General features: G+C 45.5%; 1 protein-coding gene across 4 annotated transcripts; it reads right to left on the minus strand.

The window, feature by feature from the left end:
- On the minus strand, nt 1-27,997 carry LOC132397419 (ovochymase-2-like). Of its 4 annotated transcripts, none has more exons than XM_059976175.1 (11): nt 27,703-27,997; nt 26,678-26,784; nt 26,432-26,523; nt 19,702-19,874; nt 18,185-18,280; nt 15,095-15,246; nt 8,973-9,168; nt 6,956-6,988; nt 4,820-4,961; nt 4,282-4,421; nt 1-2,689 (listed from the first exon to the last, which is right to left on the minus strand). In XM_059976175.1, exons 1-11 carry the CDS (start codon nt 27,794-27,796, stop codon nt 2,535-2,537), a joined length of 1,380 nt encoding a protein of 459 aa, XP_059832158.1. In that variant the 5' UTR covers nt 27,797-27,997; the 3' UTR covers nt 1-2,534. The 4 variants fall into 4 exon arrangements, with proteins under 4 accessions (XP_059832158.1, XP_059832159.1, XP_059832157.1 ...); XM_059976176.1 differs by having other exon boundaries at nt 8,973-9,158; nt 15,148-15,246; nt 26,678-26,787; XM_059976174.1 differs by having other exon boundaries at nt 26,678-26,787; nt 27,703-27,996.
- Nucleotide 27,998: the final 1 nt, after the last annotated feature.

Consider the following 27,998-nt stretch of genomic DNA (forward strand, 5'->3'; position numbering starts at 1 on the left):
AATTATTCAAGAAGCATTTTAATTTCTATCATATTAAACTCTAACAACTTATGGATAAACACAAGAGATTTTGCAGATGCTGGAAATCCAGAGCAACACATACAAAATGCTGGAGGAACTCAGCAGGTCAGGTAACATCTGTGGAAATTTGTAAAAGCCCAGCATTTCAGGCTGAGACCCTTCTTCAGGACTGGGAAGGAAGGGGGGTGATAAAGGAAGGTGAATGGTCTGGTCATGTGGGTGGGAAAGGTAAAAGGGCTGCAGAGAAAGGAATCTGATAGGAGAGGAGAGTGGACCATAGGAGAAAAGGAAGGAGGAGGGGCACCAGGGGAAGGTGTTAGGCAGGTGAGCAGAGGTAAGAGGCTAGAGTGGGGAATAGAAGAAGACGGAAGTGGAAGGGAATTTTTTTTAACTGGGAGAAGAAATCAATATTCATACCATCAGCTTGGAGGCTACCCAGAAAGAATATAAGATGTTGCTCCTCCACCCTCAGGGTGGCCTCATCTTGACACAAGAGGAAGCCAAGGACCAAAATGTTGGAATGAGAATAGGAATCAGAGTTAAAATATTTGTCCATTGGGAAGTTCTGCTTTTGCCAAATGGAGAGGGGGTGCTCGATGGGGCTTATCAATGTAGAGGAGGCCACCTCGGGAGCACCGGACGCAATAGATGATCCCAGCAGATTTGCAGTTGGTGTTGCCTCACCTGGAAGGATTGTTGAGGGCCCTGAATGGAGGTGAGAGAGGAGGTGAATGGGCTGGTATAACACTTAGGCTGCTTGCAAGGTTAAGTGCCAGGAAGGGGATTAGTGGGGAGAGATGAATGGTCAAGGGAATCACACAGGGGGCAATCCCTACAGAAAGCGGAGGGGAGGGAAGTAAGGGTATATTTAGTGGTAGCATCCCTTTGAGATGACAGATGTTGCAGAGGATGAAGTGTTGGATGCAGAGGCTCATGGGGTGGTAGACAAGGACAAGAGACACACTATCATTGTTAAGACAGCAGGAAGATGGTGCGAGTGTTGATGTTCTGGAAATGGAGGAGATGCGGATGAGCGCAGCATCAATAGTGGATGAAGGGAAAACCCATTCTTTGAAGAAGGTGGATCTGCTAAGGAAAGCCTCATCCTGGGAACAGATACAGCAGAGATGAAGAAACTGAGAAAAGGGAATAACATTTTTATAGGAGATAGGGTGGGAAGAGGTATAACCAAGATAACCATGGAAATCAGTAGGTTTGTAAAAGATGTCAATTGACAGTTTGTCTGTAAGGATGAAGACAGAGATCAAGAAAGGGGAGGGAGGTGTCAGAAATAAACTATGAAATTGGCAGGTGGAATATTGAGGAAAAGTTGATGAAATTGATGAGCAGAGCATAGGTGCATGAAGCACCACCAATGCAGTTGCCAATGTAGCACAGGAAGAGTTGAGGAGTATTACTGGGAAGGCTTGGAAAATGGACTGTTCTACGTAGTCACGAAGGGCCAGGCGTAGATAGCTGTGCAGGTGCCCGTGGCCGCCCCTCAAGTCTGAAGGAAGTGGGAGGAGCCAAAGGAAAAGTTGTTGAGGTGGGGAACCAGTTCTGCCAGACAGAGGAGGGTGGTAGTAGAGGGGAAATGGTTGGTTCCTTTGTCAAGAAAGAAGCGGAGAGTTTTGAGACATTCTTGATGGCGAATAGAAGTGTATAGGGACTGAATAACTATGGTGAAAATTAAGCAGTCAGGGCCAGGGAATTGAAAGTTACTAAGGAGATTGAGAGCCTTTGAAGTATTGTGGATGTAGGTGGGAAGGATCTGAACCAAGGGGAGTAGAATGGAATCAAGATATGAGGACATTTGTTCAGTGGGGCAGCAGCAGGCAGAGATAATAGACTTACCCTGACTTACGGATAAGCAGATTTAAACTATAAAATCGTTACTGTGCTTAGAACTCAATTTGATTCAGGTTTGAGTGCTCTGCACAGCTTTAGCGTAGTGAATCTGTGGAATTCGTTGCCACGGAAGGCCATGGAGACTAATTCATTGGATATATGTAAGCTGGATTATAGGTTCTTGATTAGTCAGAGTGTCATTGGTTACTGGGAGAAAGCAGAGAATGAGGTTGAAGGGGAAAATAAATCAGCCATGATAGAATGGCGGAGTCAACTTGATGGGCCAAATGGCCTAATTCTGCTTCCATGTCTAAAAATACAGTTTCAAATGTCAATTTCCTACGCTGGGTGGGTTTGGAAGGTTCGTTTGGATGGTCTTGGAGAGTAATTTCATTCTGCAGAATCTATCCTGAGACAAAGTGAACTGGAGTGGTTCAGTTTCACAAAAGAGACACCAAACATGGTGGGAGGGCAGGGGAAGAGCTCGAGGAGAATGGAAAAGGTGGGAGTGATAGGAAGCTGGATAAACACAGGAGGAAGAAAGATGTTGGTGAGGGAGCTGGATGGAAGTGGAAGAGCCCTGTATGTAGGCTGGAAGAGAGGGGCTGAATGGCCTGTCTCAGAAGTGAATTGCAGGCCCTACGTTCTCTCTGGCAGCACATCCCTCACACGAGAGATTGCTGACTGTTCTTTGGCTGTTGGGTGGTGTAAACCAGCCAGATTCCACCCGAAGTACTGTTGGATCTGACGGTGAATTCCATGGTTAATGCTGAGCCACTGGACCAAATGGGGTGAGGAAGTCGCCCACCACACAGTGTTGCTGGAAGAAACAAAAAATACGAGCTCAATTTTATAGAAACGTAAAACTGTACAGCAGTGACAGAGGCCAATGGAACAGAGCACTGCATCTAAACCCTACCTCCTTAGCAACACACACAAAATGCTGGAGGAACTCAACAGGTCAAGCAGCATCTATGGAAGTGAATAAACAGTCGATACTTCAGACTGAGCCCCTTCATCAGGACTGGAAAGGAAGGGCAAAGAAACCAGAATAAGAAGGTGGGGAGAGGGGAAGGGGTACTAACTGACAGGTGGTAGGTGAAATCGGGTTGGGGTAAGATGGGTGGGTGGGGGAGGAAAGATGAAGTAAGAAGCTGGTAGGTGATAGGAGGAAGAGGAAAAGGGCTGAAGAAAAAGGAACCTGATAGGAAAGGAGAGTGGACCATGGGAGAAAGGGAAAGAGGAGTGGCTCCAGACAGACGCTGTGAGCAGGTAAGGAGATGAGAAGAGGTAAGAGAGGAACTGGGGGAGGTGAGAGAATGGATGAGAGGGGAACCAGAGGGAAGTGAGGAGAAGAGAAGGGGTGAGAGGGGAACTAGAATGGAAAAGAGAAAAAGAGATTGGGAGTGAGGAAGAGGTACCAGAAGTTGGAGAAATCTCTGTTCATTCCATTAGGTTGGAGGCTGCCCAGACAGAATCTGAGGTAGTTTCGCCAGCTGGAGGCCAATGGATCAGACTCACTCCCTCACCCTTATCCCACATCCTAGCTCACTACACAAAGTACAAAACTGTTTGTATCAGGGTCTGGCATGGCAATTTGAAAGCAGAGGAGTATAAGAATTTGCAGAGAGAGGTGGATAGCCCAGTACGTCACAGGAACATCCCTCACCACCATCAGTAGAATCTCCAGGAGATGCTGCCTCAAGAAAGCAGCATCCACATTCAGAGATCCCCTCCATCCAGGCCACGCCATCTTAGCACACCCACAACTTACTAACACGAACCATATGCCTTTTAGGAATGTGGAAGGAGTCCAGAGGAACCAGAGGAAATCCATGCGGTCACAGGGAGCGGAGGGAAATGAACACCAATCTTACAGCTGTCACTGTAATGTGATGCACCAACCATGTGGCAATTTGAATACACAGGAAGATAGGAAATTACCCAGAGAGTAGCGGATTAAGCCCAATGCATCTGTCCCCACCAGCACTGTATTCATCACCAAGGTTCGTTGGAATCTAGAAGGTTGAGGGGGGGATCTCATTGAAACATTTCGAATGTTTAAAGGCTTAGACAGAGTAGATGTGGAAAGGATGTTTCCCATGGCCAAGAGGGCACAGCTTCAGGATAGAGGGGCGTCCATTTAAAAGAGAGATGCGGAGAAATTTCTTAAGCCAGAGAGTGGTGAATTTGTGGAACTTGTTACCACAGGCAGCAGGGGAGGCCAGGTCATTGGTCATATGTCTTTTGGCCTTAATATTTTCCAGCCTCTGTCACTATTCCCAATCCCCCATTCTCACCTAGATTCACCTATCTTTTAGAGTTCAGGGTGGCATGGCCCTGTGTGGCTTGAAGACTTTAACCCCACCTGGGCAAGTTGGAGGTAGATACTATTTCTCCAGCAGGACTTACCCTTCAAGTTTTGGGCAAGAGTTGCACCATCAAAGACGGAGAGAGAAATCCTGCAGTCTTCACCATCCAGAATGCTGTTAAAAGCTTTAACTTCAAGCTTAATAACTCTGTTCTTCGGTGCGACAATTCTCCACAAGCAACTGCGATACAAGAACACAAGAGCCAGCATGGATAACTTCATTCATGATTGCTCTGAACTGAATCCACAACTATAGATCAAGTGGACAACCAGAGACATTTTTCCAAGACGCAAACGGCTAATACGACGGGGCATAATTTTAGAGTGAGTGGAGGAAAGTATGGAGATCCTTGGAGTAAGTTTTCTTTTACACAGTGAGTGGTGAGTGTGTGGAACATGCTGCCAGGGGTGGTGGTAAAGGCAGATATATTTGGGACATTTAAAAGACTCTTAGACAGATACACAGATGATATAAAAATGGAGGGCTATGTCAAAGGGAAGAGTTCAATTGATCTTAGGGTGGGTTAAAGGTTCGGCACAGCATTGTGGGTTGTTCTATGTATCAGTGCTGGATCATACCTTGGTTGGGTAATGTAACCAGATGATTGGATCTCCCCCTGAGATCCCATCAAAATTACATCCGTACATCCAGTGGAAAAGTTAACCACCTGGAGCAAGTTTGCAGAAGGCCGCACGTCCTCTGGACTCTCCAGATCTGCCCCTACTCGAGAAACAAACATAAGGTCACAGGCAAGTGTGCTGCACAGTCACAACCCCATAGGAGGGTTAAGTGGCTCTTTCCAAAGCAGATCTCACACACACACAAGTAGAAAGAAACACAGATGTAGGCACACAAAAATAAAGAGACACACTTGTGAGCACACACACACACACACACACACACACACACAAGTGGACATAGATACACACGTGCACACACACACACACACACACCTGTTCATAATACACTGACCAACATCTTGGAAAGCCTGAGTATTACATCTTGTTTTATATAGAGTCTAGTCCTCTGGAAACAATTGCATTTGGCTTCTTTCCTACCAACAAATTGGATGTTCTGCCTTTTGGAACACAGCTAAGTGGAAATTGCTGGCTGCATTTCCTACATTACAGGACTGAATGAACCTCAAAAGCACCACGGGGGGTACTTTGGAAAGGGTTTTTACTGTACTGGAGTGTTCTACGTTCTGTGTTCTATAAATACAATGCTTTCACAACCTCTGGGACATTCCAAAGTACCTCCAATGAAGTGCTTTTGAGATGCATTCAGTCCTGTAATGCAGGAAACTCGGCAGCCAATTTCCACTCAGCCGTGTTCCAAAAACACAGCCGACCATTTAACTTACACTATGATCAATCGAACCCTTCCCTCCTACATTACTCTCCATATTTCTATCATCCATGTGCCTCTCTAAGAGTCTGTTACATATTCTCTCAACAACTTAACAAGCAAATAATTCAATCAACCCTGATACACAATGCGTCTTCAACAAAAGAATTCCAACTCTGCTACCTAATTCCAAGTTATGCTGATGAGTAGAGGTCGAGAACTGGCTTGCGATTCTCGATTGATTTTCAGATTAATTTTTTATATTATTATTACTTTTTGAATTATTTTTATGATATTTTGTCAGCAAAACACAGGAAGTGATCATAGAGGGATCAGAAGTGGAAAGAGTGAGCAATTTCAAGTTCCTGGGTGTCAATATCTTTGAGGACCTAACGTGGACCCAACATCTCAATGCAGCTGCAAAGAAGGCAAGACAGTGGCTGTATTTCAGGAGATTTTGGTATGTCACCAAAAACACTCACAAATTTCTACAGATGTACCATTCTGACTGGCTGCATCACTGTCTGGTATTAGGGGGAGGGGGGCTGAAATAAGCTGCAGAGACTTGTAAACCTAGTCAGCCCCATCGTGGACAATAGCCTTTGTGGTATCCAGAACATCTTTGAGGAACGGTGCTTCAAAAAAGCAGCATCCATCATTAAGGACTACCTCCACTCAGGCCATACCTTGTTCTCATTGCCAACATCAGGGAAGAGGTACAGGAGCCTGAAGACACACACTCAATAATTCAGGAGCAGCTTCCTCTCATCCGCCATTAGATTTCTGAATGGACAATGAACCCATGAACACTACTTCACTACTTTTTATTTCTATTTTTGTATTATTTAGTTTAACTATTTTATATATATAAAGATAACAAATGCCACTGATATTATACCTGAATCTGATTCTGACTTGAGCAGGCAGACCTGTCTCTATCAATGGCACTGAGGTGGACACAGTTGAGAGCTTCAAGTTCTTAGGTGCACATCACCAACAATTTGCCCTCATCGAACCACTGCCAAGAAAGCTCAATTGTGCCTTTACTTCTTCAGAAGGTTGGGAAAATTTGCCTTATCCCCAAAGACCCTCACCAATTTATACAGACTTATCATAGCCCAGTACATCACCACAACCCGATCTGCCCTCATTGACACTTCTCACTGTCATGGTGAAGCAGGCAACATCATCGAGGGTCCATCCCACTCAAACATTTTCTCTGCTCCCCTCTGCTGTTGGGCAGAAGATACAAAAGCCTGAAAGCACATTACACCAGACTGAAGGACAGTTTCCCACTGTTATCAGACACTTGAATGGAATGCTCATACATAGAATCTCAAATGGTTTTAAGAAAGTGCTTAACATACCTGGTAAGATTGATCTGCTGTGCCGTATTAATTCTGCAATAAAAAGTACACACGTTCAGTCCTGCTGTACCATGTCAACTTGGCTTTACGTGCAATGATTGAGAAGGAATTATGAGGTGAGGGTAAAGGTGTGAGAAACATTTGGGGGGCCACCACGGAGGTGTCGCAGTTTGCGTGATGCTCTCACACCTTTGGTATCGAGTTTAGAGTTCAATACTGGCACTGCCTATAAGGAGTTTGTACCTTCTCCCTATGAACTACATGGCTTTCCTCTGGGTACTCTGGTTTCCTCAAGTAGTACAAAGATGTACCGGTTAGTAGGACAATTGTTCACTGTAAATTGCCCCATGGATAGGGTTTCAATAGGTACATTTAATGTCAGAGAAATGTCTACAATATACATCCTGAAATTCTTTTTCTTCACAACCATCCATGAAAACAGAGGAGTGCCCCAAAGAATGAATGGCAGTTAAAATGTTAGAACCCCAAAGACCCGCAAGCTCCCCCCCATACAAAAGTAGTAGCAAGACAATGAACAACCCCCCCTCCACCAGCAAAAAAGATCTGATAGGGTAGGGGTAATTCTGTGTTGCTGGGAAGTGTGGCTTGTTGAGCAGGAAGGGCAATATCTCTAAATTAAATAAATAAATTTAGTTTAACAGCATCATTCACTGAGAGGTAGAGGGTTGAATAAGGAACAATTTGAAGGCAGTACTGTATATGTGGGAAAGAGGCAAGGAGACAAAGGGACAAGAAGGTATCGAAGAGGCAGAATAGTGGTGAGTGATACACAGTGAGAGCGGATAGTAAATCCTTGGCAAGGCGAGGTAGTGCAGTGGTTAGCAGTACCAGTGACACGGGTTCAATTCCTTCAACTGTCTGTAAGGAATTTGCCTGTTCTTTCCGTGACTAGATGCTCCGATTTTCTCCCACATTCCAAAGACGCATCGATTAGGGTTAATAAGTTCTGGGCAGGCCAGGCTGGCGCTGGAAGTGTGATAGCACTTGCAGGTTGCCACCAGCACGTCTCCGGACTGCGTTGGGGAGAAAGTACAAACTCCTTGCAGACAATGGTTGGAATTGAACCCAGGTCACTGGCACTGTAATAGCATTATGCTAACGGCTACACCACCATACTTCCCCGGTACAATCCAGGTTTTGTATTCTATGTAGATACAGCCCAGTCGATCACAGGAAAAGCCCTCCCCTCCAGTGATCCCATTAACAAGGAGCATTGTCGCAGGAAAGCAGCTTCCATCATCCAGGACCCCCACCACCTGGGCCATGATCGCTTCTCACTGCTGCCTACAGGAAGGTGGTACAGGAGCATCAGGACCCTCACCGCCAGGTTCAGGGGCAGTTATTACCCCTCAGCTATCAGGCTCTTGAATCAGATGGGATAACATCATTCACCCCAACACTGAACTGATTCCGCAACCTACAGACTTACTCTTAATGACTCTATGACTTGTGTTCTTGATATTTATTGCTTATTTTTTATGGATTTGCTCAGCTCGCTGTCTTTTAAACGTTGGTCATTTGTCTGTTTCTGTCATGAGCGTTTTTTTCATTGATTCGATTGTTTTTCTTCCCATTTACCGTGAATGCCCACAAGAAAATTAATCTCAGGTTTGTATATGGAGACACTTAAGTAATTATATAATTACATTTCAAAGTATATTTATTATCAAAGTATGTACACAGTACACAAACTTCAGATTCATTTTCTTGCAGGCAGCCACAAAACAAAGAAACTCAATAGAACCGGCTGAAAAAACCCACACAACAAAAACCGTCACCCTACATGAGTCAAAAGGAAAAAAATTGTGTAAACAAAAAAATACAAATAACTCACAGCAGAACATTAACCACAGAGTTACTTTCAACTTTGAGTAAAGTGGATGTAGCCAATCACGTTAATGAGAGCGCTTCAGCTCTAAGAAGCTGCCCTGTCCAAACCCATTGCTTCGAGATGATGAGCCAATCCCCGTGAGTTACAGTGACTTCAGTTCCATACCGCTGTTCATGGCCTGGTGAATCCACAGTATCACGGACTTCACGTTGGTGAAGATGCTAGGGGTCCCTCTTTTTTTGAATGATTTCCTCCCGTTATCCTCCCAGCCACGACCACAGCCCATGCCCCATGAGGAGATTCCGGCCAGGGTCCAAGCACCTCTGTCACTCCGGCACACCAGGGGGCCTCCTGAATCGCCCTCCGAAAAGAAAAGTAGAGACGTGTCAAATCACAGGAATAGCACAATTATTTCTTCCTTAAGCCCATCACCCCTACTGGGGCAGAGGCCGCCGATGGCAGCTCACCAGAGTCCTCTGCCCTGGGCCAGTCTTTCAGTCTGTCAAGGTGTAGCCCATCGAAGATCCTCCCTCACACAGGGATGGCTTCTGTAGGTGTTCCTGTAGCTCTAGATTGCTAGCCCCATTCCCAGCCCTCCTCCTTTTGCAGTCACGCTTGGGACTGTCGACGACAGTTATGACTAGCACAGAAAGCACCATCCAGTACAAGGCAGCCCACTTGATTGGTACCCCTTCCACAAGCATCCAGTCCCTCCACCATCGATGACCAGTTGCAGCAGGGTGTACTGTCTACAAGATGCTCTGCAACAACACACCAAAGCTCCTAAAGCAGCACCTTGCAGACCCACTACCACTACCATCTAGAAGGATGAGAACAGCAGATACCTGGGAACACCAGCACTTGGAAATCCCCCTCCGGGTCACTCACCATCCTGACTCGGAGACATACCCCGTTCATCGTCGCTGGGTCAAAATCATGGAATTCCCTCCCTAACAGCACTGTGGGAATATCTTCACCTCAGGGACCGCAGCAACTCAAGAAGGCAGCTCATCACCACCTTCTCAAGGGCAGCTAGGGATGGACAATAAATCCTGGCTTAGCTGGTGACGGCCACATCCCGTAAATGAATAAATAAAAATAAAAGGCACAGATGAAGAGAAACACCGGTGGCCCTTACCAGGGTATCAGTCACCTAGTGGACCCCCTCTCCACCCTCCCTACACCCCTGTTAACGGGTTATCAGTGCATTGTTCTCCCTGGGAGCTTACTATTCACAAACTGGCAAGAGCACTGACTAGTGTTGTCGGACAGAGGTATCTGGGAGTGCAAGCACACAGTTCGCTAAAATTGGCTGCACACAAACAAAGCACTTTGCACGTTGGCTTTACCAATCAGGGTATCAAGTTGTGGAGTTGGGACATCACGTTGCAGTAATTCAAGTCATTGGTGAGACCGACTTGAAGTATTGTGCACAGTTTTCATCATCCCATTATAGGAAAGACTTCGTCAAACTGGAGAGGGTGTAGAAGGGATTTGCAAGGATGGTGCAAGGGCTAGAGGGCTGAGTTATAGGGAGAGGTTGACCAATGGATCATATTCTCTGGAGTACAGGAGTATGAGGGATGATCTCATAGCAGTTTAGAAAATGGTGGTGTGGATAAGGAGGACACAAGTAGTATTAACACAGGGTTTGGGAGTCTAAAACTAGAGGACACAGATACAAGAGGGGAGAGATTTATAACAGACCTGACCTTTACATTGTAGGTTTACAGTTTACTGTTTACCTGTCCTGTGCCCTTTGAATTATAATTTATGAACTTATTTATGGTCATATTTTGGTTTATATGCTGTGTGTGATATATGTTTTCTTTGTGCACTGTTCGTTCCTCCATTTGGTTGTATATATGTACAGTCAGATGACAATAAACTTGAGGGATGAGTGTATGAAATGAGGTGCAAGAGGAAGTGATTGAGGTGGGTACATTTGCAGCATTTAATGAACATTGAAGAGGCCTTCATCATCCATGCTGCTGCCATCAGGAAGGAGGTACAGGAGCCTCAGGACCCTCACCATCAGGTTCAGGAACAGCTCCTCCTCTCAACTGTGAAGCTCTTAAACCAGGGGGGATAATTCACTCAACTTCACTTGCCCCATCATTGACATGTTCCTGCTCTTTGTCTTATTTTCTTGATATTTATTGCACATGTATTTATTATTATTAGTTTGCTCATTTGTTTTGTTACTTCATCGTATTTATTTACTTATTGAGGTACAGTGCGGAACAGGCTCTTCTGGCCCACCAAGTCACACTGCCCAGCAATCCCCTGGTTTAACCCGAGCCTAATCACAGGACCACCTACAACGACCAATTAACCTACCAACCAGTACAGCTTTGGGTTGTGGGAGGAAACTGGAGCACCCGTGGTCACAGGGGGGAATACAAATGCCTGCAAGAAAATGAATCTCAGGGTTGTATAAGGTGTCATATACAGTGTGTACTTTGATAATACATTCACTTCGAACTTTGAACATGCATGGAGAAGAGGGGTTTGAAGGATTATGGGCCAAACATGGGGAAGTGAGACTAACAGGGTTGATGCTGTGGTCAGCATGGAAGGGTCTCTTTTATACTGTGCTACTTCCTGACTCTATGATAAACCAGCTGTCATGTTTCCTATAATGGATGCTTCCCAAAACATAATTCAGCAGCTGTTTAAGAGAAATTTAGGAGTTTTTCCCCTCTGGTGATATTACTTTCCCAGACCTGAACACTTGTTCAACGTTCTGCACATCACAATTTTAGCATCATGGTAAAGCTACCTCGTGAAGTTTAACTCTTCAATGCCTTCTGTGGGAAAAGGAGAAGGGAATTCCAGTCCTCATGTCAGTTCTGCCAACTCAGCACAGTACTAACTCAGACCTTCCGGCCAATGATCTTGTGCAACCTTATAATCTACCCCATGATCAGTTTCACCCTGCCCTTCCACATATTCCTCCATTCTTCTATCATCCATCTGCCTACCTAAGTGTCTCTTAGAGTTTGAGTTGGTGGTGAGGAAGGCAAATGCAATGTTAACATTAATTTCAGAAGGTCTAGAATATAAGAGCAGGGATGTGATGCTGAAGCTTTATAAGGCACTGGTGAAGCCTCACCTTGAATATTGTGAACAGTTTCAGGCTCGTCATCTCAAAAAAGATGTGCTGGCATTGGAGAGGATTCAGAGGAGGTTCACAAGGATGATTCTGGGAATGATATATGTTATATGAGGAACGTTTGATGGCTCTGGGTCTGTACTCGCTGGAATTTAGAAGGATGAGGGGAGATCTCATTGAAACTCTTCAAATGTTGAAAGGCCTAGACAGAGTAGATGTGGAAAGGATGTTTCCCTTGGTGGGGGAGTTAGGACAAGAGGGCACAGCCTCAGGATAGAGGGGTGATGTTTTAAATTTCTTTATCCAGAGAGTGGTGAATTTGTGGAATTTATTACTACAGCCAGCTGTGAAGGCCAGATCATTGGGAGTATTTAAGGCAGAGATTGATTGGACACGGTATCAAAGGTTACGGGGAAAAGGCCAGGGAGTGGGGCTGAGGAGGGGAGAAAAGGATCAGCCATGATTGAATGGCAGAGCAAACTTGATGGGTCAAATAGCCTAATTCTGCTCCTATGTCTTATGGTCTTAAGTGTCTCTAATGAATCTGCCTCTATCACCACCACTAGCAACACATTCTATGCACCCACTATTTCTGCTAAAAAAAAATCCTACCTCTGACATCCCCCCACACTTTCTTTCAAACACCCTAAAGTTATAACGCATTGTATTAGCCATTTTCACTGTGAGAAAAAAGTCTCTGGCTGTCCACCCTTTTTATGTCTCTTATCATCTTGTACACCTCTATCAATTCACCCCTCAAACTTCTTCTCTCCAAAGAGAAAAGCCCTAGCTCGATCAACCTATCCTCATACAATGTGTTCTCCAATCCTGGAGGCGTCCTAGTAAATCTCCACTGCACCCTGTCTAAAGTTTCCACATCCTTCCCAACTTAGGCTACCAGAACTGAACATAATACTCCAGGTGTGGTCTGCTGGCTAAGCCCACCACTCCTTCTGGGTCAGAGGTTCACCAGAGTCCTCTGTCCTGGGCTAGGTTTTCAAGTTGTCCCTAGGTGTTGCCCATCTTCTTGGTGTCAAATCCTTCCTCTCCCAGGGATGGAGCTTCAGAGTCTCTACTGGCATTGCTGTTTTTACGGCACGCGGTTGCTGGCCCCGTGTCCAACCCTCCTCCATTTTACTGACGGGCTTCAGAACATCCATGGTGGAGTCAAGTGTGGTCTGACCAGGGTTCTATAGATTTGTAACATTACCTCACAACTCTTGAACTCAATTCCCCGACCAATGAAGGTCAATACACCATGCTCCTTCTTAACTACCTTATCAACTTGCAGGGCAACCCTGAGGGACCAATAGATGTGGGCCCAAAGATCCCTTTGTTACTCTACGCTGCTAAGAATTCTGCCATTAACCTTGTATTCCACCTTCAAGTTCGACCTTCTATAGTGGATCACCTCACAATTTTTGTGCTGCGTTAGTTTAAGGCAGCAGAATGGTTAGGCTGACCCTCACAGCTTGGGACTGAGTGAGTGCATCATTCCCAGAGGAACAGTCTGCGCTCGCTGATGAAAGCGAGTGTTAAATTGTTCAGGATCGGAAATGGTCTCACGTCTATTTGGAGGCCATGCTTCACCCTCAACAACACTGACAGGATGTAAAGCTGGCAGTTGGATTTCAATCTGAAACACTTGTGAAGTAATACATCTGGAACTTATTGATGGCGGGAATGTTACCAGCGTGGAGGAACAGAGGGATCTTGGGGTCCTTTTCAATAGATTCCTCAAAGTCGCCACGTAATTTTCAAAGGTACATTTAATGTCAGAGAAATGTATACAATATACATCCTGAAATGCTTTTTCTTTGCAACCATCCATGAAAACAGAGTATTGCCCCCAAAGAATGAACGACAGTTAAATGTTAGAACCCCAAAGTCCCCCCAGCTCCCCCTCCCACGCTTAAGCAGCAGCAAAGCCATGATCCCCCTCACTCCACCAGCAAAAAAAAAGCATTGGCACCCACCACCGAGCACTCAAGCACGCAGCAAAGCAACAGCAAAGACACAGACTTGCAGTACTCCAAAGACTACTCGTTCACCCGGTATTCGACACACCACAGGCTCTCTCTCTCCCTAATAAAGGAGAAAGTGATGTTTCTATTTCATCAACTTGATAGGCTGGTTAAGAAGGTGGAGGGTGTGCTGGCCTTCATTAGAGCTCAAGAGCCATGAGGTAATGTTGCAGCTCTGTAAAAGTGGTTGGACCACAGTTGGAATATTGTGTTCAGTTCTGGTCACCTCATTATCGGAAGGATGTGGAAGCTTCAGAGAGGGTGCAGAGGAGATTTCCCAGGATGCTGCCTGGATTAGAGAGTGTGTTTTATGATGACAGGCTGAACGAGCTGGGGCTTTTCTCTTTGTAGCCAAGGATGGGAGGTGACTTGATAGAAGTGTACAAGATGATAGGAGGCAAAGATAGAGTAGATGGCCAAAGTGGAAATGGCTTATAAGAGGGGGCATAATTTTAAAGTGTTTGGAGAAAATTATAGGAGGTAGGTCAGATTTTTGTTTTTGCAGAGAGAATGGTAGGTGTGGAATACTCTGCTGGGGGTAATAGAGAGGTAGATACGCTAGGGGTATTTAAGAGACTCTTAGATAGGCACATGGATGATAGAAAAATGGTGGGTTATATATAAGGGAAGAGCTAGATTGACATTAGAATAGGTTAAAGGATCAGCAGAATATTATGGGCTGAAGGGCCTGTACTGTGTGATTCTGTTTAGCTTCTGCATTTCATTATGAACTGAAGCTTTACCTCAATGCTCTTAGTGGGATCTTTGATTATTTGTGTATTGAGACACAGTGCGAAATAGGCCTTACCGGCCCTTCGAGCCACACCACCCAGCAAACCCCAATTTCATCCTAGCCTAGTTACAGGACAACTTACAAAGAACAAGTAACCTACCAACTGTCTGCCTTGGGACTGTGGAAGACCAAAGCAACTGGAGGAAACTCACATGGACACAGGGAGAACGTACAAACTCCAGCGGGAATTGAGCCCGCGTGGCCTGTACTATAAAAAGTTGTGTTAACCGCGATGTGCTGCCCAGCTGGCTGAGTTGTTTCCGCCAGCCAGGACAGCTTAGCAGCACCTTGCTGGCCTTAGGACAACATGCAGGATGCCAGACAAACGTAATCCTTCCTTTATTCTCTTCCTTACCTGACAGGCATCCCTTCCCCCAGCGGGGAACCCCGCGCAGAGAAGCGTCTCACCCTTGAACTGTTTTATTAACAGCTTAATCAAGTTTAAGCAGCTCTGGAGGTCCACGATGGGTAGCTCAACTTCCTGCGGAGTGTTCGATAACTTCCCATCTAGTGGACAGCACAGAGATTCAAGAATTCAGTCATTTCCAGTCATTCCTTCATTCATACGTACCATGTTGTCTGACGTGGGCAGTCATGGTCTTTCCATGACCATGAATGTTCTTAGCAAATTTTGCCACAGAAGTGGCTTGCTATTGCCTTCTTCTGGGCGGTGTCTTTACAAGATGGGTGACCCCAGCCATTATCAATACTCTTCAGAGATTGTCTGCCTGGTGTCAATGGTTGCATAACCAGGACTTGTGATTTGCACCAACTCCTTATACGACCACCCACCCCCTCTAACAGGGCTTCAATTGACCATGATCAGTGGGAGGGAGGGTAAGCAGGTGCTACCCCTTGCTCAAGGGTTACCTCCAGGCTAGCAGTAGGAAGGAGTGCCTTACACTTCCTTTGATAGAGATGTATCTCCACCCCACCACCCTAATTTCACTTCCGGTGCACAAGTGTAAAGGAGAACAAAATAATTCTTTATCTGGATCCGCTGCAGCACATAGAAAAACACAATAAGATAAAGAACACAATAAATATAAATACATAAGCTGGTGTATATACTGTGTGTAGACGCATTGAATGTCCATAAAGCACTTCATTACGAGTGATGTCAGTGCCACTGGCTGACTGTCAATTAGTACTGTAGGTGTAGCGTTCTTTGGTACAGGGATGACAATGGCTGATCTGACACATGTGGGGCTAACACTGAGATATGCAGATGGGACAAGAGATGGAATAAATATAGACACCTGTTTATTAGGAGCAAGTAGAGACCTTCATGGTCGCTAAGTCAAAATCATAGAACTGCCTCCCTAACAGGAAATCGCAAGGACTGCAGTGGGTCAAGAAGGCAAGTCACCACCACCTTCTCTGGGAATAATTCCAGGATATCAAAGGGTTAACGTACAAGGAGCATTTGACGGTTCTGGGTCTGTACTTGCTGGAGTTTAGAAGAATGGTGGGGGGGGGGTGGATAAGAATCTCATTGAAATTTATCAAAAATAGAATGGATGTGGAGAGGATGTTTCCTATAGTGAGGGAGTCTCAAAAGGGTACAGCCTCAAAATAGAGGGATGTGCATCTAGAACAGAAATAAGGAGGAATTTCTTTAGCCAGAGGGTGGTGAATCTATAGAATTCATCGCCACGGCTGGCTGCAGAGGCCAAGTCATTGGGTATATCTAAAGCAGAAGTTGATAGGTTCTTGATTAGTCAAGGTGTCAAAGGTTACAAGGAGAAGGCCGAAGAAGGGGTTGAGAGAGATAATAAATCATCCATGATGGAATGGCAGAGCAGACTCAATGGGCCAAATCACCTAATTCTGCTCGTACAATATGTCATGGTCTGATGGTCTTCTCAAGGGCTGCTTGTGACATACAATTTAACGCTGGCTCAGACTTTGAAGCACATTTCCTCGAATGAGTGAAACAGGAATCACTACAGCAGCTGAGAAAAATGGTCTGGGGAAAAGGGATTTCAGACCTAAGGTTTGGTGGAGAGGCAGATATTCCTCTCCCTGGAACAGTGAAGGTTGAGGGGAGATACGAGGGATCTGGAGCAACACACAAGCTGCTGTATCAACTCAGTGAATCCAGCACAGGGTCTGTGGAGGGAGACGGCCGATCAGCGTTACAGGTCCAAATGATGAGAGATAATTTTTTGAAGCTTTTCTCTTTGGCATGAAAGAAGATGAGAGGAGACTCGACAGAGGAGTATAATATGATAAGAGTGGACAGCCAGAGACTTTTTCCCGAGGCAGAAGTGCCTAATACAGAGGGTACAATTTTAAGGTGATCAGAGAAAAGTATGGGGAGGGTGGCCATTATTGTGGTTACAGGGGGAAGGGTGGTGTGGTAACATAGCGGTTAGGGCAATGCTTTACAGTACCAGTGACCCAGGTTCAATTCCTGCTGCATTCTGTAAGGAATGTGTATGTTCTCCCTGTGACTGCGTAGGTTTCCTTCCACAGTTCAAAACTGTACCAGTTATCTGGTTAATTAGTCATTGTAAATTGGCCTGTGTTTAAGTTAGCATTATATCAGGAGTTGCTGGGTGGCATGGCTTGAAGTGTCAGCGGGGCCTGATCCATAAGACCATAAGTTACAGGAACAGAATTAGGCCATTTGGTCTATCAATCTGCTCTGCCATTTCATAATGGCTGATCCATCTCTCTCCCAGCCCCGAACTCCTGATTCTCCCTCTAACCATTCATGCCCTGACTAATCAAGAATCTGTCAACCTCTGCCACGTTCCGTGCTGTATCCCAATAATTAAATAAATAAGGCAGGGAGAATGTGGCTGAGGGCGATAATACATCAGCCATGATGCAATGGTGGAGCAGACTCAATGGGCCAGATTGTCCAATTCTGCTCTTACGTCTTTTGGAAGGTCTCGACCTGAAACGTGGGCTGCCTGTTTCCCTCCAGAGCTTTGTTGGACTGGACAGGGTCATGATAGATGGTGGCTGAGCAGAGAGAGTGAAGCTGCTCCCAGGCTCTGATAATCCAAATTCATGGACAAGGTGTGGGAGAGATTTAGGAGAGACAATCTAACCTTGCCATGGCTGCAAAGAGAGGAGGGTTGGGCATGGGGTTAGAAAAAACAGAGCTACAGAGACGCCAACGGAAGCTCCAAAGACCTCATCCTTGGGAGAGGAAGGATCTTTGCCCAGAAGTGAAAGCATCTGATGAGCTGCTATCAGTGGCCTGTACACCAGAAGGGGTGAAGGGCTAAAGTAAAAGTTAAAAATCTGATAATTACCAACATATACTGGTGTGGTGTGTGCACATTACAGCGCTAGAATAAGACACAGACCTGTTGTCCATGAGGAAATCATAATGAATCCTGGCTGGATTTCCTGATCTCCTCTTAGTCAACAGGTCTACATCTTCAGACCCCGGGCTTTGCCACACCTACTTCCCAAAACTAGGCCTTACTCTCAGACAGACGCCCCCAGCCAGTGGCAGTGCAGATGATTCCCGTCTCAAAAGTATCATTCACTCCAGGAAGGCAGGCCGGATAAACATGGGAATCTAGAATGGGAAAACACAGACACAACAGTTACTGGGATGCAATTCCCAAATGGGGTGCAGACTCCAGACCACAAGGACAGACCCTTCAGCCCACAACTAGTTAAACTAGTTCTTAATTACCTAAGTAACACAAACATAATGCTGGAAGAACACCACAGGTCAGGCAGCATCTACGGAAATGAATAAACAGTCGCCATTTTGGGCCGAGGTCCTTCTTTAGGACTGGAAAAGAAGGGCAAAGAAGCCAGAATGAGAATTGGGGGGGTGGGGGAGGAGGACAAGCTAGAAGGTGATAAGTGAAGCCAAGTGGGTGGGGGAGGGAGGATGAATTAAGAAATGGGAGGTGATAGGAGGAAAAGGTAAAGGGCTGGAGAAGAAGGAATTTGATAAGAAAGGAGAGTGGACCATGGAGAAAAGATCAGGAGGAAGGGAACTGGGGAAGTGTTAGACAGGTGAGAAGAAGAGGTAAGAGGGGGCCAGAGTGTGGAAGTGACGAAGGGGGAAGGAGTAAGAAACACTACTGGAAGTTAGAGAAATCAATGTTCATGACATCAGGTTGTTTCTCCTTCAATCTGAGAGTGGCCTCATTGTGGCATTCGAGGGGGCCATGAACTGACACGTCAGATGGGAATGGTGGTAGGAATTAAAATGGTTGCCACCATGAAGGTCTGCTCTTTGCAGGTGGAGTGAAGTTGCTCAAAAAAGGCAGACCCCCCCAATCCATTGTGCAAAAGTCTTAGATACACACACATATATATATATATATATATCTATCACTAGAATGCCTAAGACTTTTGCACGATACACAGTACTGTAGTAATGTTATGTATTGCATTGTACTGCTGGAACAAAAATATTCATGACACATGTGAGTGATGATAAACCTGTGCATCCTTTGCTCTAGGCAGATTTACAAACTTGATCTCTGTTCCACATTAACAAATATAGCACGTGCAAAAGTCAGGTACCCCAGCTATACATATACCTAAGACTTCTGTACAGGACTGTAAATACTTATTGTAATCTACAAATATTTTTATTATTATGTATTGTAATATTCTGCTGCCACATGACAATACATTTCACAACCTATGCCAGTGATAGTAAACCTGATTCTGATTCTGATCTACCAAAGCCTTGAGGATGTATACATTAGAACAAAAGTTTTCAAGGGAAACAGGTGAATAAGTAAAATAAAACACACGAGATGGCAGATGCTGGAATGCGAGGCAACACACCAAGCACTGGAGGACTCAATGGATTAGGCAGCATCTATGGAGGGGAATGTTTCCAGTCTAGATGAGGGATCTCACCCGAAAGGTCAGCCGTTCATTTTCCTCCATAAGTGCTGCCTGGCCACTGAGTTCTCTAGCATATTTTGTGTTACTCTAGAAATAAGAGTTTTTTTCACCAGAAGTTACCAAAGGTGAAGTTGCCATTGAGCTCCAGAAGAGCGACATCAAACTCCACGGGGTAGATAGCCTTGAACTTGGGATGGGCAATGATCCGCTTGATAGTCCGCGTTTGCTCATTACTATCCATGTTGTTCAGATGATGCTCCCCTGCTGTCACCGTCAACACTGACAGGATCTTCCTGAGTACAGAGGGAATAAGCAAAGAGTAACAACGCAGAAGAAACACCCCTCCATCAGGCACCTACAGCCATACTGCAGGGAAACAGGCCCTTTGGCCCATTGAGTCAATGTTGGTCATCAACCACCCATTTCATCATCATCATTATTACGTGTCATGTTTGACATGGGCGATCATGCTCTTTGCATGACCATGGTTGCTCTTGGTTTGCCACTGCCTTCTTCTGGGCAGACGGGTGACCCCAGCCATTATCAATACTCTTCAGAGATTGTCTGCCTGGTGTCAGTGGCTACATAACCAGGACTTGTGATTTGCACCACCTGCTCCCATGGCTTCACATGTCCCTGATCTGGAGGGGAGGGGGTGCTAAGCCTGTATTATACCTTGCCCCAAGGGTGACCTGCAAGTTGGCGGAGGGAAGGATCACCTTTGGTAGAGACTCTACTCCACCCCACCACCCAACACTGGATTCTCATCAACTCCTTACAGATTTTGCCAATCACCTACACATTAGACCTGAAGACCATAACACTTAGGAACATTAAACCACTAAACTGTATGTTGTGGAATGTGGGAGGAAACAAGAGAACCCAGAGGAAACCCACACAAGCAAACGGGATCGAACCCAGGTTGCTGGTGCTGTAATAATGCTGTTGAAGTGAGGCTAAAGGACCAAGAGGTATCCTCCAGCTTTGATTTCTAATGTTCCGGGATGCCCTCAGGCAACCCCTTTGCTGTACAACATAATGAGCATGAGACAATATTCCTGTTCCAGCCGGATACAGCCGAGAATCACAACTGCTTCCAACGTATGTACAGTTAATAAAGAAGCTTTTATGTGATTGAACAATCTATCGCTGCTTAACACCAATGGAAACAATGGCTATTATGGTCGAACTTCTCATCAAACTCTTTGAAGGAAACGTGGCTGCCCATCAGGGAAACAAGGTTTTTGATTACCAATGCCGACTGTCTTGGTGGCAAGCTTCCAGTCTCCAGTAAATAAAATTGGAGGTCTCAGAGCTAGGGTGCTATATCAGAGGGGCATTAGGACCATGTGATGATCAACTCCTCTTGGTGCAGAAATATATCAGTGTTATCCCAATTCTGCTCAGCAGACCTGGGATATCTTGCAATTAAGTGCCGTCCTGCAGGAGATTTCTGTGATCATTTTGGTAGCACTGTACATTCCACCTCAGGCCAATGTCAAACAGGCTCTAGATTATCTGAGCAACTTGCATGAAACAGCACACCCTGACACCTTCACCATCATTTTGGGGGTCAGCTTGAAAAGTCACTAAATAATTATTATCAACAGATGACTTGCAATACCAGAGGAAACAATACCCTGGACCATTGTTACCCCACCATCAAGAATGCCTACCGTGCTATTCCATGCCCTCATTTAGGAAGTCTGGTCACCTGGCTGTACTTCTACCCCCTGAGTATAGGCAGAGACTGAAGACTGAAGCACTAGTAGTGAGGACCAAGAAGATATGGACAAGGGAAGCACAGGAGTACCTACAGGACTACTTCGAATTGGTGGACTGGACTGTATTCAGGGATTCAACTTCAAATCTGGATGCGTATGCTGCAGTTGTTACCACCTTCATTAAGACCTGTATAGATTAAGACTTGCTGTACATTCCCAAACCAAAAGCCATGGATGAACCAGGAGGTATGCAGTCTGCTGAAGGCTAGATCTGTGGCATTCGAGTCTGGCAACCCAGGCCTGTACCAGAAAACCAGGTATGATTTGCAGAGGGCTGTTTCAAGGGCAAAGAGACCATTGTGAATGAGGTTGGAGGCGACATCAGATGCACAACAACACTAGCAGGGTCCGCAAGACATTACTCCCTACAAAGCAAAACCTGATACCATGAATGGCAGCGATGCTTCATTACCAGGTGAACTCAGTGCCTTCTACCCCCACTTTGAGAGGGACAACATTACTACAGCTGTGAAGATCCCTGCTGCACCCAGTGACCCTGTGATCTTTGTCTTGGAGCCTGATGTTAGATTGATTTTAAAGAGAGTGAACCCTCACAAGGCAGAAGGTCCCGGTGGAGTACCTGGTAAGGCTCTGATAACCTGTGCCAACCAACTGGCGGGAGTATTCGAGGACATTTTCAACCTCTCACTGCTACCGATGGAAGTTCCCACCTTCTTAAAAGTGGCAACAACTGTACCAGTGCCTAAGAAGAGTACTGTGAGCTGCCTTAATGACTATTGTCCAGGAGCATTCACATCTATGGTGATGAAATGCTTTGAGAGTTTGGCCGTGGCGAGAATCAACTCCAGCCTCAGCAAGTACCTTGACCCACTGGAATTTGCCTATGGCCACAATAGATGCAATCTCAATGGCTCTTCACCCAGCCTTAGATCACCTGTGACAGGATGCTGTTCGATGACTATAGCTCAGGGTTTAACGCCATCATTCCCACAGTCCTGCTCAATAAGCTACATAATCTGGGCCTCTGTACCTCCCTCTGCAATTGGATCCTGGTCTTCCTAACCAGAAGCCCCATAATCTGTGCTGATTGGTAATAATAATGGAGCTTTGAACAGTGACCAGTCAGCATTTGGGATTGATTAGTAAAAGCAAATTAAAGGAAGGCAGGGTCAATCATCACAGCAGACTTTGTTATAGTGGTGATCTTAGAGCTTCAGAGGCTTCAACGAAGAGAAGCTTCACTCAGAGAAAGCAAAGGAAAGAAAGCTCAAGCTTTTTCTTTCCTTCTCTTCTTTATATCTGCTAAGATAGGACAGTAGAGATGCCAGGTAGGAGAGTGAAATGGTCCTCTTGTGGGATGTGGGAAAGCAGGGAGACCTCCAGGGACTCCGATGACTACAACTGCAAGGAGTGCATCCAGCTGCCACTTCTAACAAACCACGTTAAGGAGTTGGAGCTGGAACCGGATGATCATTCAGGAGGCTGAGGGGGTGATGGATAGGACATATAGTGAGGTAGTTACACCCAAGGTGCAGGACACAGGAAACAAGTGACAGTCAAGAAGGGGAAAGGGGTTACGGAGCCAGTGTGAGTATCCCTGCGGCCATTCACCTGAGTAACAGCTATATCACTTTGGATACTGTTGGGGAAGGGAAAGTTTCTCCCACTAAGTCTGCCTCTGTGACTCAGAAGGGAAGGGGGAGAAGAGGCACACGGTGGTGACAGGGGATTCGGGAGAAAGGAGAATGAATGGGTAGGAGGTTCTGTGAGCAAGAATGGGATTCCCAGAAGCTATGTTGCATCCCAGGTGCCAGGGTCCGGAATATCTCGGATCGAGTGGGAGGGTGATAATCTGACGTTATGGTCCATGCAGCTACAAATGACATGGTTAGGATGAGTGACGAGCTGCTGAATAGAGAGTTCGTGGAGTTAGGTGCTGAGGTAAAGGGCAGGGCCTTTCGGGTTGTGATCTCAGATTGCTATCCGTGCCACGTGCTAGTGAAATGAGAACTAGGAAGATTATAGAGTTTAAGACGTGGCTAAGGAGTTCGTGCAGGAGGGAGGGCATATGATTTTTGGGTCATTCGGCTCTCTTCCAGGGAAGGCAGAACCTGTACAGAAGGGACCATAACACATCAGAGCAGAATTAGGCCATTCAGCCCATTGAGTCTGCTCCACCATTCCATCGTGGCTGATCCTGGACCCAATCAACCCCATACATCTGCTTTCTTGACATATCCTTTGATGCACAGACCAATCAGGAAACAATCAACTTTCGCCTGAAATATACCCACGGACTTGGCCTCCACCACAGTCTGTGGCTGAGCATTCCACAGATTCACTACTCTTTGACTAAACAAATTCCTCCTTACATCTGTTCTAAAGAGTCACCCCTCAATTTTGAGGCCATGCCCTTTAATTCTGGGTACCCCCACAAGAGGAAACATCCTCTCCACATCTGCCCTATCTCATTTTTTCAACATTCAGTAGGTTTCAATCAGATCCCCATGCATTCATCTAAATTCCAGCAATTACAGACTTAATGCTGTCAAACGCTCCTCGTGTGTTAACTCCTTCATACCAGAATCATCCTCATGAACCTCCTCTGGACTGTCTCCAATGACAACACATTGATATAGGGCCCAAAACTGTTGACAATACTCCAAGTGTGGCCTGACTAGTGTCTTATAAAACCTCAGCATTATCTCCTTGCTTTTATATCCTATTCCCTTTCAAATAAATGCCAACATTGCATTTGCCTTCTTCACCACAGACTCAACCTGCAAATTAACCTTCTGGGCATCATAACGAGGACTCCTAAGTCCCTCATTTCTGATGTTTGAAACTTCTCCCCAATTAGATAATAGTCCACACTAATGTTCCTTTTACCAAAATGTATTATCATACATTTCCCAACACTGTATTGCATCTGCCACTTATTTGCCCATTCTTCCAATTCGTCTAAGTCCTGCTGCAATCACATTGCTTCCTCGGCACTACCTATCCCTCCACCTGTCTTTGTATCATCCAGAAACTTTGCCCAAAAGCCATCAGTTCCATTATCTAAATCATTGACAAAGAATGTGAAAACAAGCGGTCCCAATACTGACCCCTGAGGAACACTAGTCACTGGCAGCCAACCAGAAAAGTCACAGGCACATAGAGTATGAAGTTACCACGACTAGAGAGAAGGCTCTTTGGAAATTGAAAGGTCTGAAGGTAGATAAGTCACCTGGACCAGATGGTGTACACCCCAGGGTTCTGAAAGAGGTGGCTAAAGAGATTCTGGAGCTGATTACATGCTTGCTTTTATATTCTAGTCCTCTTGAAATGAATGCAAACTTCACATTCACCTTCCTCACCACTGATTCAGCCTGCAAATTAACATTAGGGGATCCTACACAAGGACTCTCAGAATTTTGCAACTCAGAATTTCCCCTCCATTTAGAAAATAGTTGACCCTTTTATTTCTTCGACAAAAGTGCATGACCATACACTTTCCTACACTGTATTCTGTCTGCTACTTTTTTGCCTATTCTCCTAATCTCTGTCCTACTGCACCCTCTATTTCCTCAAAACTACCTGCCCCTCCACCTATCTTCGTTTCATCTGCAAACTTAGCCACAGAGTCATCAATTCCACCATCCAAATCATTGACGTGATGATCCAAATGATCCAAATCATCCAAGTCCCAACACAGATCCCTGTGGAACGCCACTAATCACTGGCAACCTACCGGAAAAGCTCCCTTTATTACCACTCTTTGCCCCTTCTAGAAAAGTGGTGCGACATTTGAAATTCTCCATTCCTCCGGAACCATGCCAGAATAAGTTCATTCTTGAAAGTTCATGACTAATGCCGCCACAATCTCGTCAGCCACCTCTTTCAGAACCCTGAGGTGTACACCATCTGCTCCAGGTGACGTACTTAACTCCAGACCTTTCAGATTCCCAAGAATCTTCTCCCTAGTAATAGTAACTTCACGCACTTCTGCACCCCCCCCCCCCCCGACGCTCTCAAACTTCTGGCATACTGCTAGAGTCTCCCCTATCCGGAGAGTGATCAGGCAGAGCAGTGACTGGCTGGGCAGGCAGGTCCCTTATACTGGAGACTGACCTGGCAGGAAAGACCCCTATCCTAGAGTGACCTGGAAGGGAAGACCCCTATCCCGGAGTGACGTGGAAGGAAGGACCCCTATCCCAGAGAATCTGGGCAGATTAGACTCTATCCCAGAGACTGACCAGGCAGGCAGGACACATATAAGATCATAAGACCATGAGACACAGGAACAGAATTAAGCCAGTCAACCCATCGTCTGCTCCGCCATTCCATCATAGCTGATTTATTATCCCTCTCAACCCCATTCTTCTGCCTTCTCCCCGTAATCTGACATCCTGACTAACCAAGAACCTGTCAATATCCACTTTAAATATACTCTATGACTTGGCCTACACAGCTATCTGTGGCAATGAATTCCACAGATTCACCATCCTCTGGCTAAAGAAATTCTTCCTCATCTCTGTTCTGAATGGACATCCCTCTATTCTAAGGCTGTGCCCTCTAGTCCTAGACTCCCTGACTTTAGGAAACATCCTCTCCACATCCACTCTGTTTAGGTCTTTCAATATTCAGTAAGTTTCAGTAAGATCCCCCCTCATTCTTCTAAACTCCAGCAAGTACAGGTCCAGAGCCAAACACTCCTCATACATTAACCCTTCCATTCCTAGAATCATTCTCTTCAACCTCTTCTGGACCCTGTCCAATGCCTGCACATCTTTTCTTATATAAAGGGTCAAAAATCTGCTCATGATATTCCAAGTACAGTCTGGCCAATGCCTTATAAAACCTCAGCAACATGTCCTTGCTCTTACACTTCAGTCCTCACAAAATGAATGCTAACATTGCTTTTGCCTTCCTCACCACCGACTCAACCTGCAAGTTATCCTTTAGGGAATCCCGCACCTGGATCCATATCCCAGAGACTGGGCAGTAGAATATCAACAAGGGAGGAATTGCAATAAAAAATATCCAGAGTTACTTATTGATACAAATGGACTGTTTTGAAGAACGAGCCAATGACGAAAGGGCACCCGTTGGGTCTGTACCTGTCCCGTAAGCAGTGAGCAGCCGTTATCACCCACTTTGCTCCGATGATCGTCCCTCCACAAAGATGGCGCTTACGCCGTTTCAAAGACACCTACAGAAGAAGATGAACATGACTGAATGTGAGAAGATGTACACAGAATTCTGAAGGAACTCAGTTAGTCAGGCAGCATCTATGGAAGGAAATGATCAGTTGGAGTTTTGGGTGAGGGCTGAGAAGGCCTACCCGTGAATCGAATCCCACCTACCTGCCAAGGGTGCTCTCCAGGCTGGAACTCCTTGCCTCCGACAATCCGCTTCCGCAACCTGAACCGGCTCCGGACCCCTCCCCACTCTGAAGGAACACCGCATTTCACTGCTTGCATGAGAAACAGACAGGAAAGTTAGTTTCACGCAAAGTGAAAATTGCCGGAGGAACTCAGTGGGTCAGGCAGCATCTGTGGAGGGAGATGGATAGTCAACACTCAGATCTGGACTCATCCCCATTAGAACCAGCAGTGGAACCAATCCTGACCCAGAATGTCAACCATTCCTCTCCCTCTGCAGATGTTCACAGCTTGGTAGAGCCATATCGAAAGCTTTTGACATATTGGCCTTCACAAATCAAAGTACAGAGTTCAGGAGTTGGGATGTTATGTTGAAGTTATACAAGATGTAGGTGAGGCCTAATTTGGAGTATTATGTGTAGTTCTGATATAAAAAATGATATAAAAAAAGTTGGAAAGAGTACAGAGAAAATTTACAAGGATATTACCAGAACCGGAGGACCTGAATTATAGGGAAAGATTGAATAGGTTAGAACCTTACTCCCTAGAATGTAGTAGATTGAAGAGAGATTTGATAGAGGTATACAAAATTATGAGAAATTCAGTTTGGGTAAATGCAAGCAGGCTTTTTCCACTGAGGTTGGGTGAGACTAGAACTAGAGGTCATGAGTTAAGGGTGAAAGGTGAAAGGTTTAGTGGAAACTTCTTCACTCAGAGGGTCGTGAGTGGGTGGAACAAGCTGCCGGCACAACTGGTGCATGCAAGCTCGATTTCAACGTTTAAGAGAAGTTTGGATAGGTACAGGTATGGTAGGGGTATGGAGGGATATGGTCCTGGTGCAGGTCGATGGGAGTAGGCAGTTTAAATGGTTTGGCACGGACTGACGGGCCTGGTTCTATGCCATACCGGTCTACATATGACTCTATGACTATTAGTCACTGTTGTAGTAATAATCAACCTCTTTTCTTTAACTATGAAAATCATTAAAGAAGTAAATTCAGGCTTACCATTCGAATTCTGCATTGATATCGAGTCTGTGACTGCACTGGCGTGAAGCATTATCACTAGCAGGAAGAGCTTAGCAGGAGATATCAGCATCATGGTCAGAGTGGAGAGTGTATAAGAGAGAGGAGCAGCAGGAGACTGGGAAAGCAAGAAAGAGAAAGAGGCAGAGAGAGAGAGAGAGTCAGAAAGAGATGTACAGTTCTCCAGCCAAGTGGAGGACAGCGGAGATACCAACAGCCACTGCCCAGTTACTGTTTAACCAGGATAGCTGCAACTGTTTGAGAGTGAAGAACTCTCG

This window comes from Hypanus sabinus, chromosome 7 (genome assembly GCF_030144855.1).
Source record: "Hypanus sabinus isolate sHypSab1 chromosome 7, sHypSab1.hap1, whole genome shotgun sequence".
NCBI classification, from domain to species: domain Eukaryota; kingdom Metazoa; phylum Chordata; class Chondrichthyes; order Myliobatiformes; family Dasyatidae; genus Hypanus; species Hypanus sabinus.

What these genes read in the sequence shown, in the direction of transcription:
- LOC132397419 (XM_059976174.1), bottom strand. Translation starts at nt 27,796, where the DNA reads ATGATGCTGATATCTCCTGCTAAGCTCTTCCTGCTAGTGATAATGCTT. An exon ending in CTGGAGAGCACCCTTGGCAG is followed by an intron (nt 26,524 to 26,677) that starts GTAGGTGGGATT and finishes CTTCTTCTGTAG; the next exon opens with GTGTCTTTGAAACGGCGTAA. An exon ending in TCTTGCCCAAAACTTGAAGG is followed by an intron (nt 2,690 to 4,281) that starts GTAAGTCCTGCT and finishes TGTTTCTTCCAG; the next exon opens with CAACACTGTGTGGTGGGCGA.